The sequence below is a fragment of the Ictalurus furcatus genome, chromosome 26, assembly GCF_023375685.1.
Source record: "Ictalurus furcatus strain D&B chromosome 26, Billie_1.0, whole genome shotgun sequence".
NCBI classification, from domain to species: domain Eukaryota; kingdom Metazoa; phylum Chordata; class Actinopteri; order Siluriformes; family Ictaluridae; genus Ictalurus; species Ictalurus furcatus.
This window is the reverse complement of record NC_071280.1, coordinates 5,564,840-5,583,983: the sequence shown is the minus strand read 5'-3', so window position 1 is coordinate 5,583,983 and position 19,144 is coordinate 5,564,840. Positions and strand designations below refer to the sequence as shown.

General features: G+C 37.6%; 1 protein-coding gene and 1 long non-coding RNA gene across 2 annotated transcripts; one reads left to right on the top strand and one right to left on the bottom strand.

The window, feature by feature from the left end:
* Window positions 1-3,537: 3,537 nt before the first annotated feature.
* LOC128602448 (chloride intracellular channel protein 5) lies at window positions 3,538-13,472 on the top strand. Its single transcript, XM_053616255.1, has 7 exons — window positions 3,538-3,625; window positions 5,773-5,882; window positions 6,020-6,145; window positions 6,263-6,369; window positions 6,475-6,656; window positions 6,851-7,002; window positions 13,122-13,472. Exons 1-7 carry the CDS (start codon window positions 3,563-3,565, stop codon window positions 13,273-13,275), a joined length of 894 nt encoding a protein of 297 aa, XP_053472230.1. The 5' UTR covers window positions 3,538-3,562; the 3' UTR covers window positions 13,276-13,472.
* On the bottom strand, window positions 9,718-10,861 carry LOC128602453 (uncharacterized). Its single transcript, XR_008384843.1, has 3 exons — window positions 10,653-10,861; window positions 9,958-9,998; window positions 9,718-9,799 (listed from the first exon to the last, which is right to left on the bottom strand). It is a non-coding gene; the product is annotated as an uncharacterized LOC128602453 (long non-coding RNA).
* Window positions 13,473-19,144: the final 5,672 nt, after the last annotated feature.

Genomic DNA, 19,144 nt, shown 5'->3' with positions numbered 1-19,144 from the left:
ATTAGGGATAAACTGAAAGACAAAGAAAAACAGCTAGATGGGTCTCAAGCAGTGAAAGAAGAAGAGAAAAATATGATAATGATGGAAATAATGATGTAGGTAATGAACAAACAAACAGGACTAATGAAAAAAGGAGGAACTGAGAATGTAGACATAGTAAAGAAGTTCAGTATGGAGAAGCCAAAACCTGCAGAGGAAATAGTGTGTAAAGCACAGTGTGTAAGTTTGGCTTTTGCAGGAAGAGGAAATGAAGCCTCCAAAGAGATGTCCAGTCGAGCAGATTGAGACGAAGGTTTACAGTCCTGACCCTACAGACTGGAAGATCTCTCTCTATATAAAGGTACCCAAACATATCACAAGCAAATACTAAAAATCACCAGGGTTCAATTTAATTGAAAATTAACTGTGAAATAAAAAGTACAGTAAAGTTATAATAAAAAGTATTGGTAGAGTAATTTACCACTTTGTTGCATGAAATGACATTTTTACCTTCTGACCAATCAGATTTCAGAATTTCTTTACCTGCGGCACCTGTTACATGTATATACTATTGAGTCTACTGTACCATTAAAGGCTTCCACTGTGGCTACTCTTAATCTTTCAAGAAAACTAAAAGCTAGCATTTAGCATGTTATACCATTTTTGACCACAAGGACAGGACCCTGGCTGTGTCCAAATATTCCTAGTACCCGACATACACATTAGGTGCAAATCAGTATGCCAATGGAGTAATATGTCCGAGTTCTCAGTATTCATAAAACGGTAGGCGATAAATACCTGGATGACCTACTGCTTCCGCCTGCCGAGTTTCTGCAATATGGAACCACTGGACACTGTGCATGCTGCACTAGCCCATAAGGCAACGGTACTGGCATGGAAGAACTGTCAGAATCCACGCCGTGTAGTAGGTCCGGATTGTATTCATGCTTACCACTTATGCTGATCAGTACATACTGTATCAACAGCCGAGTAGTAGGTATTTGAATGCAGTAGGTAGTGTCACAGTATGCGATTACATTACCCTGTCTACACTGGAACTGTGGTAGCACAGGCCCCCACTGAATTTTGGTTGGGCATCACGAGTGTCCCACGACTGAAGCCAGTAGGTTGTCAAATTGTCAGTCAAAAATGACCCTACAAATACTTTTTCATTGCACTGTAAATAAAGCTGCAATAGAGAGGTTCACCTTCATCACCAAGGACTCACCTGATCAGAGCACACCAGAGTTGTTCATGAATGTCTTTTCAAACACAGTCTCCTTAAAGCCGGGTTCACATTGTATGATTTTGGCCATGATTTGGTCGTCTGAGACAAATTTTGAGAATCCTAAAAGATTCCTATAATCCCAGGCCGACATCTGTAATCTTTGATGACTAGTTTGACACGTTCACCGATTAATTGCCATTGTGATAAAATTTTGTTCCTCTGATTAAATGATGTCAGTGTCAGAAGATTTGATGCACTGTCCTGTAGTGTAGCTTCTCCTGTTCTTGTGTGCGTCTGTTTTTCGCACCTTGATTGTCGTACAGTCTGACATTAATGACAACTGAGATCCTACAGTGTGACATGGCTTACAGTGGGGATCATGTTCATACAGTCTGACAAGCAACAGTCGCAAAGGACTATTAATAATCACACAGTGAGGTTCCTTTCTGAGACCCAAAGTCCTCAGTTCATTCTACACCTGAACTGTTGATAGCATCGTATCCCTAAACATGACCTGCTGGTTGTGGAACTGCGCCGCTCTTGACCGCAAAACTCTGCGGCATGTAGTACGACCTGCCCAGTGTATCACAGGAGGGTGAGCTTCTCTCCTTTAGGATATTTATTCCATTGTGGACCATAAAAGTCCCCAGACACCCAAACCACAACCTGCTCATGCTGCTCCCTTCTGGCAGACGATACGACTGCATTATTACATGCCCAAACAGACTCAGTTTTTTCCCACAAGGCAGAAAGAAATAGACACATTCTGTAGAAAAGCCTGAAGGCATTATTGAAAAAACATGGGCTGAAAGTGGGTTTGTACATCCTGATATTTGTTATGAAATTAGTCTACAGATAATAATATCCGTAATAAGAATTTTACGAAAATATTTTTACAGCAGCGGATACACCCTTTTGTTTAGAGAGTTTGGATTGGTTCTTCACAATTATACTCTATTCCAGTGGTTTTCAAAGTGGGGGCCACCAGGGGGCGCCTGGGGGGCCTCAACAATTTGGTGTGCCCATCCCTCCCACTAGTATGTTTTCTCTTTCTCACTCTCAGACAACCACACACACACACACACACACACACACACACACACACACGCACACAATCAATTCCTAATGTAATGTAATGTAAAGATGTAAGATGTAATTATTAATAATAATAAAAAAAGGGGGATATATTCAGAAGTGTGTATTTTTTAATGTGTTTTAAAGACATCTTGCAAAAGGGGGGCCTCGGTCAAATGTTAATGCCATTTGGGGGGCCTTGCCCTGGAAAAGTTTGGGAACCTCTGCTCTATTCTACTCTATATTATGTTAGAAAACTTTTCTTTTAACACCTTATGCAGTTTTTAAGCTGTAAACTTGTTTACCATGCACACATGGCAGATTTATGAAACCTAACAGAGTTCTGCACAAGAAAGAAAAAAAATGTCTATTTTAAAAGTATTCATGCATTAATAGCTTCATGCGTTATTTCTACAGACATCTGTGTTACCGTAGCTAACTGCTGCTGTGTGTGTAGTTTCAAATGCTTCCATTTGAAACTACACACACAGCAGCAGTTAGCTACGGTAACACAGATGTCTGTATTGTACGTAAGAAGAAAAAACACAATCACTTATGACACAGTACCCAATGTCTGTTAGATGTACACTCACAATATAACTCCCCCAGAATACCTCAGTGTTCGTATTACTGCAAAAATACTTTGCGAGGTTCTAAATTTACAGGGTTTTAAAGTGGATTTGATAGTAGTATTATAGTAGCGTTATTGTACAACAAAGTGTTTTACGGCATCATCAGAAGAAGAAAAAAAAATCTGCACATAGTACACGCTTAAATATTACCTAAATCATTTGTTTACATATGCCCCTTTTGGAATGAGCCTGAATTGTTTCTCCAGATACAGCAGATGTCGTTTCATGTCCCTTTCATCAAAAAATACGAAAATACATGTTTGAAAGTTGTTGACACTTGGATTTTGCGCGCCTGTCCATTTCAGAACAAAGAGCTACACAACGCAACTGGAAAGAATTCATAAGACTGGCTCACATAAACAGACCATTTATTGATGCTGTGTTCTGCAACAAAGAACGAGTGTTTTTATCAAGACTTCTAGTGGTCTCATACTGGCATATCTTAGTCCACCCTGGGTTCTTTTAGAACATTAGCATTTCAGGACAGGCAATCATTTCAATACATTTCTAAATAATAATAATGTATATTTTGGGATTAAGGTTTTACCCGCAAAAAAATCAGATCCTGCATCTGTAATGTAAAGGTCAGAAGCGAGAAAGGAGCTGCTTTACACTGCTACTTTTCCAAACCTTTTTGTGACTATCTAGAATGGCTTGGTTTGATATAGCCGTTAAAAACTTTGGATTCCCCAGTATTGAGCTGTTTGTGAAGGTAAGAAATACTTAAAACCAATTTTCATGTAGTTCATAATAAATAGATGAATACAATAGATTTTAATTAACTTTACTTATGATGGATACGATCTATACAAAGTTGAATACATTTTTTACTGGATGTCTCGCACTACAATTAGACACACTTTGATATTGATTAAGCTGTTTGCTCATATTATTATTTTTAAAGAGAGAGCGAGAGAGAGAGCGAGAGAGAGAGAGAGGCTACTGAAAATACACAATCTACACTATATGGCCAAAGGTTTGTGGGCACCTGACCATCAGGTGTGGCTTTCAAACCAACCATATGTGGTTTTCGCCAAACTGTTGCCACAAAGTTGGAAGAACATAAATGTCTTTGAATACTGTAACTTTACAATTTCCCTTCACTGGAACTAAAAGAACCAAACCTGTTCCAGTATGTCAATGCCCCTGTGCACAAAGCGAGGTCCATGAAGACATGGTTTGCCAAAGTTGGTGTGGAACTCGAGTGTCCAGTACAGACCCCTGACCTGAACCCCACTGAACACCTTTGGGATGAACTGGAACACCGACTGCATACAAGGCCTCCTCACCCAAAAACAGTGCCTGACCTCACTAATGATCTTGTGGCTGAATGAACACAAATCTCCACAACCACACTCCAAAATCTAGTGGAAAGCCTTTCCAGAAGAGTGGAGGTTATTATAACAGTAAAAGGGAGCCAAGATCTAGAATGGGATGTTCAGAAAGCACATGGTGATGTGATGGTCAGGTGTCCACATACTTTTGGCTGTATAGAGTCCCCGCCAAACTACTGGAACGGCAAGGCCAATTCATTTGTTTTTACTGTAGACTAAAGACATTTGGGTTTGAGATCAAAAGATGAATATGAGAAGAGAGTTTCAGCTTTTATTTCCTGGTATTTATATGTAGATGTGTTAAACAACATAAAACATAGGACATTTTGTATCAGACCACCCAATTTGTAGACAAGCAAAAGTATTGGAACATGTGACTGACAGGTGCTTCTTGGTGTGTTCTGTTAGATTGATTGTTTAAACAATAAATAGCTCTGAACATCTGCTCTTGGTTTTAGCCTTCAGTTTCACCTGTGAAGACTGCATTTGTTATTAAAAAAGTTAAGCTGACATGAAGATTAGAGAGCTGTCTATGGGAGAAAAGCAAGCCATTGTGAAGCTGAGAAAAGAGGGGAAATAAATCAGAAGCATTGCATAGCATAGCGAATACAAAAATTTGGAATGTTCTGAAAAAGAAAGAAACCACTGGTGTACTGAGCAACAGACACCGAATGAGTTGACCAAGGAAAACAACAACCGATGACAGAAATATTGTGAAAGCTGTGAAGAAAAACCCAGAAACAACAGGCAGTGGCATTCCCAACAACCTCCACAGGGCAGGGGTGAAGGTAGCACAATACACCGTTTGAAGAGCGCTTCAAGAGCAGAAATGTAGAGACCATACCACTAGATGCAAACCACTCTTCAGCAGTAAGAATCAGAAGGACAAATTGGAATTCACAGAGTGATCCACAAAAGTTCTGGTACCATCTACCAAAGTGATGGAAAGGCCAAAGTGTGGAGAAAAAAAGTATCTACGGAAAAAAAAAAAAACTGAAAAAGACTGTGGTAAAAGCCTAGAAATGCATCACAAAAGAAGAAACCAACAGTTTGGTGATGTCAGTGGCTTGATGAAGTTTAGATGCAGTTATTGCAAGCAAGGAATATGCAATCAAATACTAAGTGTTATTTACTTCAAGACTTATCTGTTCCTATACTTTTTCTCACCTAAAAGTGGGGTGGTCTGATACAAAAGGTTCTATGTTTTATGTTGTCTAACACATCTAGATGTAAATACCAGGAAACAAAAACTGAAATCCTAAACTCTTGTCTCATAACAATCTTTTGATCTCAAACTCAAATGACTTTGGTGTACAGCACAAACAACTGAATTGACCTTCCCACTCCAATAGTTTCAAGGGGGACTGTAGTGTATGTGTACATCTTGAAATCTCATTAACCTAAGTCTCAGAATTACTCAGGTATCATTATCACAGAGGAGTGCTTTCATTCTTTCCTTTTTCTTTCTTTCTTTCTTTCGTTCTTTCTTTGCAGTGAGTATGACATGTACTGGATTGTTTTGCAGGCAGGAATTGATGGGGAAAGCATTGGCAACTGTCCATTCTCCCAGAGACTCTTCATGATCCTTTGGCTAAAGGGGGTCATCTTTAATGTCACAACTGTGGACCTCAAGAAGTAGAAACTTATTTTACATCATTTCTATACGGTTACATGGAACATTGTGTTTTAAGAATACAAGAAGATTTCATGTTGGGCGATGAGCTGTATCATGCTCTTGTTATTCTTATTGGCATTTGATTTGTATCTTATAGGAAACCAGCTGATTTGCAAAACCTTGCACCAGGAACCAACCCACCTTTTATGACCTTTAATGGTGAAGTGTTGGTGGATGTTAACAAGATTGAGGAATTTCTTGAGGAAAGGCTTACACCACCAAGGTACAGGACCCAATAGTTTTTCATCTGTTTGACCAGAATTGTTTAGAGTGCAATTTGTGCTAGAATTGGTGTTCTTTTTTACTGTTTGTCATTCACCACATATCAATGCTTCTAAAGGTATCCCAAGTTGGCTGTTAAACACCCAGAGTCAAACATCGCAGGAATAGATGTATTTGCAAAGTTTTCTGCCTATATCAAGAACTCTCGCAAATATGCAAACGATGGTGAATAATTCTTTTTTTTTTTTTTAATTGGTTTTAGTGGACTTTATTATTATTATTATTATTATTATTATTATTATTATTATTATTATTATGTGCATTCTTTAGGATTGGAGAAAGCTCTGTTGAAGTCCCTGAAGAAATTGGATGACTACTTGCTGTCTCCATTGCCAGAGGAGATTGATGCCAACAACCCTGATGACACAGGACCATCTACACGCAATTTCCTGGATGGACCAGACCTAACTCTTGCTGACTGCAACCTGCTTCCCAAACTACACATCATCAGGGTATTGTGTCTTATTTGCTGTGACTACAATATGTATGCAAACATGTCAATCAATTTAGATGAGAGCCTGAATCAACCTTTAACATTTAGGTAATTCATTTGATCCCTATCTGTTAACTAGCTGATGAGTCATTTAAGATGTTTTAATGAACTTATGATGCCACACAGTGATTGCATTATTATATTTTGGCTCAGATTGTTGCAAAGAAGTATAGAAGTTTTGAGATTCCAGCTGACATGAAAGGGATTTGGCGATACCTGAACTCTGCCTACCAGAAAGAAGAGTTTACCAGCACCTGTCCTGCAGAACGAGAGATTGAGTTTGCCTATTTGGATGTTGTCAGAAAGTTAATATAAGTTTGGTGCTTGATGAAAATATACAGAGATGTGTGGGGGTGTATTTAGACTACAGAGAGAGAGAGAGAGAGAGACAGTGAGAGAGAGAGACAGTGAGAGATTGTGTGAGGGAGTGAGAGAAATTGTGTAAGGGAGTGAGAGAGGAGAGAGGGAGTGTGTGTGTGAGTGAGTGAAACGGAGTGAGAGAGATTGAGAGAGGAGAAGGAGTGTGTGAGAGAGAAAGATAGAGAGAGAGAGAGAGAGATTGTGTGAGGGCATGAGAGAGATTGAGAGAGGAGAGAGGGAGTGTGTGGGAATGGGAGAAAAAGTAAGAGATTGAAAGAGTGTGTGAGAGAGTGAGTGTGTGTGTGTAAGAGAGAGTGAGAGAATGTTTGTGTTTGTTTGTGTGTGTGTGAGAGAGAGAGAGAGAGCGTGTGAGAAAGTGAGCGGGAGTGTGTATGTGAGGGAGACAGAGAGTGAGAGTGTGTGTGTGTGTGAGAGAGAGAGAGAGTAAAAAAGTGTGTGTGTGAGAGAGAGAGAGTAAAAAAGTGTGTGTGTGAGAGAGAGAGAGAGAGAGAGAGAGTAAGAAAGAGTGTGAGTGTGAGAGAGAGAGATTGTGTGTGTGAAAGGGAGAGAGAGAGAAACAGAGAGAGGGAGTGTGTGTGTGTGTGTGTGTGTGAGAGAGAGAGAGAGAGTAAAAAAGTGTGTGTGTGAGAGAGAGAGAGTAAAAAAGTGTGTGTGTGTGTGAGAGAGAGAGAGAGTAAGAAAGAGTGTGAGTGTGAGAGAGAGATTGTGTGTGTGAAAGGGAGAGAGAGAGAAACAGAGAGAGGGAGTGTGTGTGTGTGTGTGTGTGTGTGTGTGAGAGAGAGAGAGAGTAAAAAAGTGTGTGTGTGAGAGAGAGAGAGTAAAAAAGTGTGTGTGTGTGTGAGAGAGAGAGAGAGTAAGAAAGAGTGTGAGTGTGAGAGAGAGAGATTGTGTGTGTGAAAGGGAGAGAGAGAGAAACAGAGAGAGGGAGTGTGTGTGTGTGTGTGTGTGTGTGTGAGAGAGAGAGAGAGAGAGAGAGAGAGAGAGAGAGAGAGAGAGAACACTTCTTTTCATATCCTGAATAGTTAAGCTTTATCTATAATCATATTATACATTTTATATCTTTTAAATGATGATGTCATGGGCTTGATATGTGTATAAGGTTATTTTTTTTTTAGTTTATCCTTTGTATATTTGCCTTGTAATTTGTTATATCCATTAGTTTTCTGCTGAGTTTCCCCCCCAGAAACTAGAACTAATAATTTTATGTGATTCCTAAAGTCTGAGACATTTTACCATATATATATATATATATATATATATATATATATATATATATATATATATATATATATATATATATGTATAACAATGAGTTTTAATTAATATAAAGATTTATTATAACATAAAAAGAAGTAATGCTGTATTAATGTATATTAATTTATTGTTCTATATTATGTTTATTTAATCGGTGAGGAAAAAGGTGCCTTCTTTTTTCCTCCTCCTTCTTTATTATTCCTTATTGTTATTTATTTCTTCTTCTTCAAGTTCTTCTTATTCATTTTGTTTGTTAGTTTGTTTGTTTTTTATTTTATTTATTTATTTTAAATGTGCACTATACTGTATATCACTAACATGTATTGAAGTAATTCTGTTTGAGTAATCCCAGAGAACATGTCATGGTGCTTTAAAACGGAAACTTCGTTTAAAAGAACTAAAGACAGTTTTGTAATGTTTTTTGTTACTTCGACACGTTCCTAACGCAAGAGTACTAGCTTAGCTTGTGATTTATTTCTAGTCACAGTCTCTCATCTCTCTTCCACTTGTAGTCCACTGACTTGGACAGACTTGTTAACCGGTTGTCGTGGTTACACTGCTAGCAGCCCTCAGAACAATCAAATAACTTTTAAAGCAATAATATCAACAGCTTGTGTTTATTGGTTACTAAATATACTTTGTCACCGGAGAGACCCTCACCTAGAGAATTTTGGCTGGAGCTTGAGCAAACATTCAGATAATGTGAAAGGGCTGATGGGGAAGAAAAGCAGTTCCACTGAAGAGCACATTACATTTGTACCTGAGCTCGTTGAACTTTTGTCTTTCCAAATTCATTATTCCATGTCTTTTCAAATTACAATATTTCACAATGATCACCAAGAACGGGAGGTACAAAAATAAAGTTCTGTTTATTATTAGGACCTTTTTTCTTTTTTTTTTTTTTGCATGCTTGTAAAATTTTCCTACTTGTAGAAGGGGGGTTAACAGGATTTCGTGCAATGAGGCTACACACGTCATAAGAGGTCACTGAGGTCATGTTAATGTTAAGTCATGTTAAGTATGGTGTTGACGCATCAATTAGACACGACTGTAGATTTGCTTGCTGATGAGCATGGGGTCATGTTAGAACGTGATATTGAAGTGTGAGATATGCTTAATTCTGAGAGCAGTATTTCCAGAAGCAAACTGTAAAAAAAAAAAAAAAAAAACAGACAACAAAAGCAGCAGTTAATAAATGTTAGCTTTTTTTTATATATATACATTTCTATAATGTATTCTTGCTTTAACAACAAATTAGTTATATATCTGAGATACTTTTAAATTGGTTTTACTGTTTCATTTCATCTCACCTCTCTTGTTAGTTTTCTTGGGAGTTGATGGCAAAGACTTTTTGAATGCCTTTCCATTCAGGAGTTTGGGATCCACTTGGTCAGTGCTAGCCCTTGGTGAAGCACCTTTGCTGACCACAGATGACACTGTTGTTGATTTCACGTTACCTTCTGTGAGCTACAACCACGGCAAAAATATGCCAGAATGACTGATTAGCAACAGTGGAAAAATTTCAATATGGAACTGTTTATTAGATTATTATTATTATTATTAACATTATTATTATTACAATGAATGCACCTGTTTACTTGTATAGTAAGCAGTTATAAACCTACCATTTTATTCTTTTTTCCTGAATTGCGACTGTTGCTATTACCTTAAAACAGATCAAAACACAGAAACATACTGTTTTATACATTGCCAGTACCAGGGAGTCCAGTTAACCATTTAAACTCCTGCTTTACTCTTCAGTTACTCATTTTGTTCAGTGGAAATACAGTGAAACCGATAGGAAAGACATGTACAGTACTTATTAGAGTGAGGAATATAAATCGACTGCACTGTAAGAAATCAAGAATACTATTCTGTACCTTTCCATGTCGTTTGGGTGGTACCCTCAAGTGTATGTCTTTTATACTGTTCGTATCTCCAGAAAATGTGAATACTTCCAAAAAAATAAAATAAAATAAAAGATTTAATCAATTATCTTTAATTAGCTTTTAGAGTACGGCTTTAAGGTAGACTGCACGTGCCTTCCTAGATAAAAGATACACAATAAAGTTACAAAATATGTACACTTGTGGGTATTGCGCCAGAGATAAGGAAAAGTACAGTTTAGTACTTTTTTTTTTTTTTAAGGGGATATTTTACTGGAAACAATCATATAATACAATTTTAATGTTAATTTATTATGACAATATTGTTCTCAGTACTATAATGTTTATCTCAGCATGAGTAAATATCATTCACAACAATAATAGTTTGCAGCAAGAAATGAGCAACTATGGTAAAAGCTTCTCCCTTCTCTTACCTCTTTTTATGATGGTGAGACGGCTGTTCAGTGTATTGTTCAGTGACCTATGAAGCTCCTCAAGAGCACTCAGCATATGTAGAATCGTCTCTCGTTGGTCTGGTGTACTGCTGGCTGAATTTATCTTTGCACTTTTGGTCTCTAACAAAGTCTTGCTTTGTTTATTTGAATTAACAGTCAGTGGTATTAGCTTCAGGGGTTTGTGAACACTGCCCTCTTCCATTGGCGCATGCTCCTCTATTTCAGGGTCATCCATTACAGAGCCTAGGTTAAGCTGACTATCCAGCGTGTTGGTTGCTGCTACTATGTTTTCTAGTCCAACAGAATCAACCGGAACTGGAGCAATCTTCAGTGTTTTGCCTTGACTGTTAGTTGCTGCCAATATTTTGTCCAGATAATGTGGACTGCTTGTGGCTTTGTCTAAGCTACCTGAAGGTCTTACAGGCACTGTCATTTCCTGTCTGTCAAAATACGTAGTCATATCGTGGATCTCTGGGCCACTCGTCCAAGGTTTCTTGTCACCTTTGGATTACAAATAGGATATTAAACATGAGTACTAGCGATCTCAGTGGCTATATACTACTATGCATCTTTATATTCACTGTATTCTGCTCCAACATGTACTCCTTTTTATATTTCTATGTAAAAAAATAACTCTAGTATCAGGCACCCATAAGTGGGAAACTGAAGCATGCAAAAATGAACAGCTTCAACAGGAAATGTCTTTTCTCTTTCATACTAGGAGACAGAGTTAAATAACATGTCATAAAACACATCTACAAAGTTGTTAACAATGGTTTTGGGAATGTCCGGGAGTTGCTAGGGAATTGACTGTACAGAAATGATGTCACATGCAAGCTTGAGATCAAGACTGCGCAATATAGAGAGATCTGTTTTTACTGAAAATTATATTAGTAATAGTCCCTTAATTGGGAAGCGGTAATGAACAATGTTGTATATTGAGCAATATTAAAGCATGGAAATATTTTATTAATGAGAATAATGTTTTGTTCTACAATAAAGAATCACTTATTGTGTTCACGCAAATAATTTTCCATTCTTCCACGTTGTTTATTATTAATGTAGAGAGTTTTCACAAATCATTCACTACTGTCATTCACTCTATTATATAATACACCCCAATTATTAATCAAATTGTGCTAACAATCTACTTTCTGCACCTACAGTCACAGAAGTATTATCACAGAGAATGGGATCACCGGCTGATTAAAGCTAGTCAGCATGAGACATAAAGCCTGTTTGATTACATTCACAATATCAGTTGCTGAAATACTGCTTATAATTCCATTTCCTTATGCACAACAGAAAGGTTATTCCAAGAAGAAATGATTTGACTATAATCAGAGCCTTTACCTTTTAATGATGCCTGTTGAAGGTCTGGAACTTCGGAGGTTATTGGTGCAGCATCCAGAGCTGGAGTTAAAATCAACAGTGTTACTATTGACATTAATTTCAGCATGCGTCCTTTCTGCATCTTGGTTTTGTCTGGAAAGCGATACAATTGCAGATCTAGCTTTTCAGGCTTTTACAAGCAAAAATAACTGTTCAGTACAGAGTTGAATTGAGCCTTGTTTTTAATAGATGATGTATATCATCTCTCAGTGCTATTCACACACTTGTTACACTAATGCGCCCCTACAATGAGAAGGCTTGTCGAGTGTGTGATGTCTATTACGCGCTGTTGCTGCAACGTTGCGCTTCACTTTCTCTACCATCATGCAGGTGCTGTCATGCCTTTTAAACCAAGTAAGGTTTGGGTGTGGGGTAGAGACCTGCCTTGGCAATGGCCAATCTGGAAAAATCCTCCTCCTTATCATGGATTGGCGTCTTTGTGACATTTAGGACTGTGTTTGGTGTTGGGGCCTTCCATTGTAAAGAAGGCAGCGGGCAATGGGCCCTTCTGCGTCAGAGCCTCTTTCTCCTTTGGCCCCTGTGCAAACACATTAGGAAATGCCCTATCACTGCTTATACAGCAGGTCTCCTGGCCACTGTCCTCCTCCACATAGACAATGGGAAATGTCAAATTATTTGATTCATGCATCTATGCAAAAACATTTATAAATCCAGAATGCAACAGCACAGAGTAGCATAAAGTGCATGCTATAGCTTTGCATTCTGGATTTATAAATGTTTTTATAAATACATTTTGATGTATATCTATATATATATATATATATATATATATATATATATATATATATATATATATATGATAAGCTTGTGTATTTGGGTTTTGTGAGACAAATACGTTACTACAAGATATTTAAGGGACAGTGGGTTGATGTGATGACCAAACAGTGCAAATGTAATCAAAAAGATTGTTTTCATAATCTGAAATTGATAGATTTGGGTGAGAAGGCGATTGCAGGGTTTTTTGTTTTTTTTTCCATGTTGAGGTTAATGGTACCAGAAATTCCAGTCTCTATTTGTCTGGTTCTCTGATGTCAGGAGAGAGGGATGCGGAATCTGGGCTAAGCAGACGACAGTGGAGACAGAAGCACAGCACTGGATGAATGGAGGTTTAGAAAGCCAGTTGCTGGGAAGGCACCACTTAACCTGCAAGTATTTAGTAATTCATCACCCATGTATATTTGAATACTGACTCATTCTTTGACATGTGTGTATCTGTTTGCATGTTTTTGTGCCAGTACTTACATGGGTATTGTATAACTCATTCTTGTTCTTTATACAGTTCCTTGGTCCTATATTTAGATCAGTGGGAATATAAAATCCTGAAGCTTTGCCTGTGTGCTTGCTTTCCTCCTTTCTGCAAAAAGCTATTCTAGATGAGGAACACTCACTAAGTGAGGTACTGCTAAAGTTAAAAGGCCATTAATTTGCCATAAATTTACATCAAAATGCTTTTAAAATGTCTCTGTTAACTTGTGGTGACAGAAAGAGACAGACAAAAAGAAGAAGAAGAAGAAAAAAGGATGAACCATGCGGGTGAAGAAGGTGAGGTGATATTTGTTGATATGTAATTTTTTAACATTACTATTTTTACATTAACATGGAACAGCAAGGGAAAGCAATTATGTACATGTCTGGGTGCAGGACATTTATATTTTCTTAAGTCGTAATGGTTTGATGATGGGGAATTAAAAGGTTTTCTTTGCAAACCTCTATGTTTTCAGTGCAAAGTTTTTATTATTATTATTATTATTATTATTATTATTATTATTATTATTATTATTATTATTATTATATATTTTAACTTAATACTCATTTGGTGAAGAGGTAGATCTTCAGTTTTTGTTGGAAGACAGCCAGTGACTCAGCTGTTCTGACAGCCGGGGTAGTTCGTTCCACCACCTTGACAGAGAAATGCCTTGATGCATGTCTTCCTTGTGTCTTGCGGGATGGGGTCAAGTTGAGCCATTCTCAATCATTCAGTGAAACGTGCTGCAGATCAGGGTTCGACCATTTCTTTCAGCTAGGTGAGGGTCCATTTTTAGTTTTATAGGCAAGAATCTAGAGTAAGCCAGAGGTGATTGGAAACAAGTTGTGCAGCTGGATTCTGTATCAGACTCAGGGGTCATATGGCCAAAGGGAAACTCTAGACAACTCTAGAACAGCCGTCTCTAAGCAAAGATTTTGAAATGGTATTATTCAGCTGTTTATCTTAAAGCACATTCTTTAGAAACTACAGTTAAACTAATACTTAATATTTTCTGTTTAACCTCATCTTTTATGACATTCTTTTTAAATATGCTTTTAAAAAATGTCCTTAATGGCAGGTGTAATATTGGGTTTTACTTAATTAAACTTGCAGTAAATAAACCCGATGGTAGATGGCGCTATAATACTGTAGATTTAATCTGAAAAGCATGCTTTCTTTCCAGGGGAAACAGTTCTACAGGCGCTACACAGCCAACTAGAAGTGTTGTAGTGAGCACCTTATGTCCCTGCCAGAAAACCCACAAACAAGATTATGTGATCATGTGAGAACAGGAACTGCTGATATTGCTGCAAAGATGGATGTTAGAGAAACCTAGATGATATAATAAGTAATGTATTACATCTTGCACACAAGAGGAGCGGGTTTGAAACTGCCTGTATAGAGATTTCTGTTTTCATATTAAAATAAATAACCTTTCTGATGTGTTATTTTGTTACACAGTTAAGTCGATCAATACATTTAATGTGTGATTTACATTTTGGATGTAATTTCTGATTCTGTTTTGAATTTTTTATTTTTTTTTTTTTAATTGATCAATACAATTTCAAGAAGCTCATTTATGTTACATCATACCTCTGTCAAATTCAGGTTTGATGTTTGTCTGTTAACTGCCAGTGCGGGGCGAAACAAAAAATAAAGAAAAGATGGAAAAGTGATGGACAGAGCAGGGGAGGAGAAGGTCAGAGCCCAGAAAAGAGCGATTTGTTTTCAGTGAAACTGGAGAGCCCACCCCCACTTACCACCAGCACAACCTACAGCAGAATCAATTACCACTTGTGAGGATGAAACCAAAGCCATGCAACACAGTAAGGGCATGACCCAAGGAGTGTGTGATTGAGGGTGTGCATGTGTCTGTAGGTACGAGAGAGAGAGAGAGAGAGAGAGAGAGAGAGAGAGAGAGAGAGAGTAGAGTAGAGTGTATTATAAAAATATGTTCAGTTTACAAGTAATGAAAAATGAGTTTTGGTCACCTATATTCTATATATCTATTTCATTCAAATCCCTTTGCTCCTTGACTAGTTTAGCGTCTAGATTTGTGTGTGTGTGTGTGTGTGTGTGTGTGTGTGTGCTCTCTCCTCCACCACTGGGTGCTGAGGACAGCCTGTGTGTTGTCACTCTACACCTCGAGGACACTGTGGCTCACCAGAGGCCAGTGTGGTTCAGCATGGGTTTGGAAACGTCTGAAACCTCTAACCACAGGAGCACGCTGGCCACCCAAGCTGTCAGGGCATGGGCACTCACAAAACAAACGGCATAGCTCCCTTTTCAACTTCCAGAGCAAGATTACGAGACCCAATCAGGGCACACTTATCTGACAATGTTTAGTCAGTTTATAGTGTTTACAAGCCTGTGAGAAAACTGGGTTACTGTGAAAATGTCAGTTAGTTCATTACAAATCTAATAAAGCCTGAAGCGACTCCTTTAAATATGACTGAATATTATTATGAACATTACTGTGGCCCTGGATCATCCATTACAAAAGCAGTGTTAATAAACTCCCAATCAGAAATGACTGTTTTGCTCAATCTGGCAAATCTGCATATAGCTTGGTGGGTTATACAGGCATATTTCGTGCAGGGTGAAGAAGTCAGCGTGAGAGAACTCTTCACACAGAGATATTTATTGTGATTATTTTCTCTTTGGCGATATCTTTTTGTTTAAATTGTAGCAGTATACTATACTGAAACTTTACATAATCGCATATTGCCTGCACATTTGAGAAACAATTGAGGTAGCGTATCGATAGCCTCTGATTAAAGCACTGTTTTGTCAGACACTAATAAATGTAGTTGTTTTCATTCCACTATATGTCATGGTGTTCCACTATATGTACCTATTACACCCCGTCATAACAGTTTAATGACATGTTCAAGTGTACTATATAATACAGTAACACGTTCCATTTTAAAGCAATTTAATCTGAGCAACTATCAAATGACAGCACCATGACAGCCATTTGTCTTTCAGCTCTGATCAAAATATGGCAGATCAGCCAAGCAGCAACAGAGTCTGATGAGAAAGCCTCAAGGAGGAGTAGAAATAGAGGGATGAAAGGAGAGGAGAGAACAGAGCAGAGGGATAAAAGTGTGAATGGGTCCTGAAGGAAATCAAGGAGGACAGTACAAGTGATTGGTTACTATTAGCAGACTCTAATGGGTGTGACATCGATAAGGACTGTAACTTGATCTCATGTTTTTTAGTGCTAACTGCTGCACTCCCGTCGAGCCATCAATCATTATCGCACTCGGACTGGATTCCTTAGCTTGCTAAATATTTAATAAGCTTTTAAAAAGAAAACAGGCAGAAAAGGAGAGTTAGAGAAAAAAGAGAGTACCTCAGATTTTGTCCTCTCTTACTTTTGTGTTTCCTTCCAAAGGACCCGAAACGTTTGCGCTTTGACTTTTATTATTGTAATACTGGATGATTTTATTGAGAAATAAGAATGCATGCACCCAAATACCATTTTGTCCTTTCCCACGCATCTCTCTCTTTATTCTCTCCTAACTCTCAGACAGTCTCAATCAGAATGACTGACATTTTTTCATAGATGCATAAACACACCAAGCTGACAAAACCTTTTCATCACAGACTACTGACATGCTCCCAAAGTCACAGGACATCAGACTCTTCCCTAGTTCTACTGGATCCATAATTAAAGTATATATTACTGCACATGGCGTGGTGTCAGGTGACCAGAGGTGAGATCTGATGCCTGGAGCTCTGGTTCTATAACAGTGGGCCCATTAGCAGGTATGAATTATACATTCAATGCCAACATGTGCACAGAGATGAAGAGAGATAGTGAGAAAGTGAGGACCAGGCAGTGTGGACATTCAATCAAATTCTAAGTAGGTCACTGTAAAAGAGGAAAAAGAAAAAGACTCCACTGGGCTTTTACACTTGACCCATTAGATGGTGGGCTTCCTCTTCTCCTAACCACAACCTGTTATAAATCAGTTATTAACCACTTTCTTTCAATATGAAGCAAATTCTGCCTCAGGGCCTGCCCACTCATGACACCCATGTGTGTCTTTTCAATTTTTCTATTTGTTTGTTCTTAATTATTTTTGATAATATTTTTGTTGTCAATTAATTTTTAATCATTTCTAATTGGTTTCATTTATCAGTGCACTTTTCAGGTTATGATCCATTGTAAAATTATTATTATTATTATTATTATTATTATTATTATTATTATTGTGTACATAATATTGCACATTTGGCACAGAGAAATAAATAAAAATTAAAAGTAAAACAAGTAGCAGTGTCCAACTGGACTTTGTAAAATTATTTTATTAGTAAGTATATCTAAGAAACTTTTTTTTTGGGATGCAACAATATTCTGTTATTGTTTTATTTAGCTATTTCAATATCCAGCACCAACAATGATGTGTGATTTACTCAATTCTCCGATGAACTGGAGTCCCATCCGGGGTGTGTTCCTGCCTTGTGCTCAGTGTTCACAGGATAGGCTCCGGATGCTCAGGGACACCAGGTGTCCGGTTTTGGAATGGACATTTTAACTTTTAATGATTTGGAGACTGTGTTGTATGCTTTCATTTCACTGAGACTTGACTATTGCAATGCACTTTATATTGGAGTTACTCAATCTCACGCCTTCAGTTGGTTCGAAATGCTGCTGCTACTCTCTAAAAAAAATCTGGGTTATTTTTTCTACCCAAACGCTAGGTTGAGCCTTTTGGGTCATTTAATTGGGTTATTTTCTTGGGTAGTTTTTTGTAACCCAACCGCTGGGTTAGTGGCTGGGTCATTTTCACTGACAGTTGAATCAATGCACTCCTCCCCCACCCGACGCATCGGCCCAACCCAGCCCAGGCTGATTTACTCAACTAAGATTCTGATCAAAATCAAAGTGAATTGAATTGAATTTTTACCGTGGGAAGAAAGTCTGGACACGTAGCATGCATTTAATTCAGCTTACGCTTGTTGCCTATTCGTTTTTATTTTTTAAAAATTCTGATTTACTAATGACATATAAAAGTCTCAATAGTTTAGCTCTGCCATTTCTTGCTGATTTTTTGGAATGGTAAAATCCATCTTGAACACTTAATAAATGTCTTTTTCAAAATTGAGGACATAGGAACACAGGCTCTATTGTATTTAAAAATTGTATTTAAATGATCAAATTGTATTTAAAGTGATCGTGATAAATCTTCTGAGTTTTCAGTTAACACGTGTAGATGGTTTTACTAAGTGCGGATTGCTTTATTATGTTGTTATTTTTTTATTTGTTGAATTATGTTTAATTTATCATCATGTGATTCTTGTGTTTTGTTATATTTTTAACAGTTAAACTTTACTCTTTTACTTTTTTATGTATTCTATCCTTATGTATATGTATGGGGTTAATTCAATATATAAATTTCTATTCTTCTTCATGTTAATGGTAAATGGTCTGCACTTATATAGCACTTTTTTAACCTTAGTGGCATTTGTTATATTATTAGTTTTCATTTCATTTCATTTCATTTCATTTCACTAGTTCTCATTCACCCATTCACACACCAATGGTTGCAGAGCTGCCATGCAAGGTGCTAACTTGCCATTGGGAGCAACGTTGTGTTCAGTGTGGAGTCATGTGGGCCGGGAATCAAACCTCCAACCCTATGATTAGTGGACAACCCACTCTACCACCTGAGACACAGCCGCCCCTTAAAGCTTTTTAAGCATTAGATAGAATTTTCTGCTTTAAGTTTCAAACATGTTAAAAACCATAACCACTGATATACTTCTTCTGTAATTATAGAACTTCTCTATCTCAGGGGATTAC